The sequence below is a fragment of the Ischnura elegans genome, chromosome 1 (genome assembly GCF_921293095.1).
Source record: "Ischnura elegans chromosome 1, ioIscEleg1.1, whole genome shotgun sequence".
In the NCBI taxonomy this organism is placed as follows: Eukaryota; Metazoa; Arthropoda; class Insecta; order Odonata; family Coenagrionidae; genus Ischnura; species Ischnura elegans.
The window spans coordinates 167,253,191-167,257,047 of record NC_060246.1 but is presented as its reverse complement, the minus strand read 5'-3'; the positions used below and the strand labels follow the sequence as shown (position 1 = coordinate 167,257,047).

The following is a 3,857-nucleotide window of genomic DNA, read 5'->3' as shown; positions in this document are numbered from 1 at the left end:
CGCAATGGCTCTCCGTAAACAAGTTCTGCTGCTGATGCCTTGAGTTCCTCCCTGAAGGCGCTGCGTAGACCGAGTAGGACGAGAGGCAGGGCCTGGAGCCAAGTGAAGTTGGGATGGCACATGATGGCTGCCTTGAGGTATCGGTGGAATCCTTCCACCATGCCATTCGCACAGGGGTGCCAACTGCAGGTGCGGGAACGGTCTATTCCAAATGTTTTGCCTAAGGCGCGAAATAATGCTGATTCAAACTGGCGGCCCTGATCTGTAGTGATACGGACTGGTGAGCCAAAACGGGAAATCCAGCAGTTGATGAAGGCCTCGGCAACCTCTTCGGCAGTAATTGTCTGTAAGGGCCACACCTCTGGCCACCGCGTGAATCTATCCACAGCAGTTAAGCAATAACGAAATGAATTTGCTGGCGGTAGAGGTCCAATTATGTCGATATGGACATGCTGGAAACGGGATGACGGACTATTGAAATATCCCAAAGGGGAATGTACGTGACGCGTAACCTTTGCTCGTTGACATTGTTGGCAGGCTCGAGCCCAAGTATGGCAATCTTGATGCACGCGCGGCCAGACGAAACGCTGCGAGATAAGACGACCTGATGCCTTAATTCCTGGGTGACTCAGGTTGTGTAAGGTATCAAATATTTTTCGTCGTAGCGAAGCAGGAATGTACGGCCTCGGGTGTGGAGTCGATGTGTCGCAGTATACTTGAACGTCGAATCCAGGTATGCTGGTGCGTTGGAGGCGTAGGGACGATGACTCGCTTGCTAATATGTCTCGGAGTTCTTCGTCATCCTCCTGTGCACGAACTAGTTCATTAGGGTCGACTGGAGCGGGGGTAGTGATGGCGTTGGTTCGTGATAAGGCGTCTGCAACGATGTTGGTCGAACCGCTCACGTGTCGAATGTCCGATGTATATTGAGAAATGAAACTCAATTGGTTGAGCTGCACAGGTGGTAGCTTTTCCCGTCGTTGGAGGAATGCGTAGGTTAATGGTTTGTGGTCGGTAAATATTGTGCAGTGCTGAGCTTCAAGGATATGTCGAAAGTGTTGAATGGCTGAGTAGACGGCATGAAGTTCTCTGTAGTAAGCCGGCCACTGCGTCTGGCGTGGAGTAAGCTTCATGGAGAAAAATGCCAACGGCTGCCAAGAATTTTTCACGAGTTGTTGTAATGCAGCACCGACGGAGGAGCTCGAAGCGTCGGTGAATAGGCCAAGCGGGGCGTCGTTCTCCGGGTGTGCTAGTAGGGTGGCTTGCGCAAGGTTCTCTTTGCATGCAGCGAAAGCTTGGTCCAATGCCGGAGTCCAATTCACGGTCTGGCTGCCACGGAGTCCGGCGATGGCGGCGTGCAATGGAGCTTGGTGACTTGCTGCGGAGGGCATAAAACGTCGGTAAAAATTTAGCATTCCTAAAAATCGGCGCAAGCCGCGGGCGGTGGGTGGGCGGGGATACTCGAGCAATGCGATAACACGATCTGGTAATGGTCGAGTGCCCTCGGCTGAGATTTGGTAGCCCAGGAATGTGACTTCATGAGAGCCAAACACACTCTTCGTGGCATTGATGATTATTCCATTGTCGGCCAGGCGTTGGGAGAGGGCGCGAAGGTGAACTTCATGCTCGGCCGAGTCGTGTGAGAAGACCAAAATATCGTCGATATATGGGAAGCAAAAGTCAAAACCTTGGACAACTTCATCAATGAATCGTTGAAAAGCTTGACCTGCGTTTCGGAGACCAAACAGCATGAATGGAAATTCAAATAGTCCAAATGGCGTGGTTACTGCCGTCTTGGGAATATCCGATGGGTCCACTGGTATCTGTGTGTAGGCTTTTACCAAATCTATGACTGAGAAAATGGTGCAGCCTCGGAGTCGCACGCTGAAGTCGTGGATATGGCGTACAGGGTAACGATCGGGGATGGTTCTGGCATTAAGTAGGCGATAGTCTCCGCACGATCGCCATCCATTGTCCTTCTTTGGTACCATGTGAAGTGGCGATGTCCATTGACTTTTAGATCGTCGAGCGGTACCCTCTTGGATCATGAGCTCGAACTCGACCTGGGCTGCGCGAAGGCGTTCGGGATCGAGTCGTCGTGGCCTGCTGGAGATAGGTGGTCCCGGGGTCGTCTTAATGAAGTGAACAGTCCTGTGGCGGATCTCACGTGGCGTTCCCTGAGGGCGTAGAATATCAGGAAATTCCTCTAAGATCAAATGAAATGGAGACGATCCGGTAATAGTTTTCACACTTTGTTGTAGAGAGGGAGCGCGGATGCCAGGGCAGGAGAGGCGAGTAACACCATCAATGAGCTGAGAGTTTTTTTATGTCAGGCAATAGATGGTAATGTCCTAGGAAGTCGGCTCCGAGGATAGGATCTGCCACGTCAGCGATGACAAAACGCCAAAGAAAATTCCGCCGAAGTCCAAAATTAAGATTAGCAGTGAGAAAACCATAAGTGGCAATAATACTGTCATTAGCTGCTGACAAATTATAACTAGTTTTAGGGCGATTTTCTCGAAGGAGTCTTCGGGGGAAAATAGAGAGATCGGAGCCAGTGTCTATTAAATAACGGCGCTGCGTGTTCCGATCTTTAACAAACAAGCGTTGCGGCGACTTGTTTAGGCAGTCCAACGACGCCGCTACGGATGGCTGCCAGGGGCGTTTGGGGAAAACTCACACGGGGTGGTGCACTTCCTTGCCTTGGTGCCGTAACGTCTATGATACCAGCAAATGCCTTCGGTGGTTGGCCTTGGTTGTTGTGAAGGGGATCTATGCCGAAAGACATTTTCTTTGGGAGGACGACTTCGACTCCTAAATCTTGATCGCTCGTGGCCTAGATTTTCAATTTTGGCAGTTAGGGCATTCACTTGTTGAGACAGTTCATCAAGGCGCTTATTCATATCAGTGGTACAGGTACTCACAGTAGCTACTTGTGGTGCAGGGATCACTTCGAAAACCTTATCTGCCAGGTCGGCGATGACATCCAGGGGAAGATTTTGCTGCGTAGCAATTATCGTCTGGATGGTGCTGGGCAGGCGTCCGCTCCATAAGGTCCTTAGAAGGGTGTCCGGTATGGTCTCCGTTCCAACCAAACCACGCATGTAGCGCAGGAACTGCGATGGTTTGCGATCACCTATTTCCGCTTGCGTGAGTAGCTGGCGTATTCGCTCCTCCCGTGATGCAGATATGCGAGAAACTAACTCCGTTTTAAGTTTCTCGAACTTGCCTTCAGCCGGAGGATTTGTAATTATGTCGGATATTTCAGCCGCGTACCGAGGTTCAAGTTGAGAAATAATAATATTAAATTTGCTAACGTCTGACGTGATGCGGTGAAGTGCGAATTGACTTTCCACTTGCGCGATCCAAAGACTTGGATTATCCGACCAAAAGGGCGGAAGGCGAACGACCACGCGATCTACATGAGCGAAGCTTTGTTCTGGAAACGGTTGTTGCTGCTGTATATGAAGTTGCAACTGCTGTTGGAGGGCTTCGCACTGTTGTTGCAGGAGTAGATTTTTCGTGCGGATATCTTCCTCGTCAGCCATCGTGCGCTTCGTCGGGGTCACCACTTTGCGGAGGTAAGGTAAGATTTCTCGAGGAATGACACGCGTAGCTCGGTTGAGGAAACACACTGAACTTTATTCTCACAATTTTGGGGTATATATACAAGTTCGCGCCGACCTTGCGGCGTCTCGAATGTTCTATGAAATGTATTCCGCGTCAACTAGCGCCAATACGTCGAGTCGCCCGGCCAAGGGCGCCACATCCTTATTCTAATATAGTTTAGGATTTTGCGTTATTCCAGAGTTTTTTCTCAATTCCTCGGGAGACAAAGTTGAAGACAGCAAGAATTT

At 50.4% G+C, this 3,857-nt stretch overlaps 1 protein-coding gene across 1 annotated transcript; it reads right to left on the bottom strand.

The window, feature by feature from the left end:
- Positions 1–2,642: 2,642 nt before the first annotated feature.
- LOC124172459 lies at positions 2,643–3,548 on the bottom strand. The gene has a single exon (XM_046551931.1). The coding sequence runs from the start codon at positions 3,546–3,548 to the stop codon at positions 2,643–2,645; it is 906 nt and encodes a 301-aa protein (XP_046407887.1).
- Positions 3,549–3,857: the final 309 nt, after the last annotated feature.

Coding starts and splice junctions, on each gene's coding strand:
- LOC124172459 (XM_046551931.1), bottom strand. CDS start 3,548: ATGGCTGACGAGGAAGATATCCGCACGAAAAATCTACTCCTGCAACAA.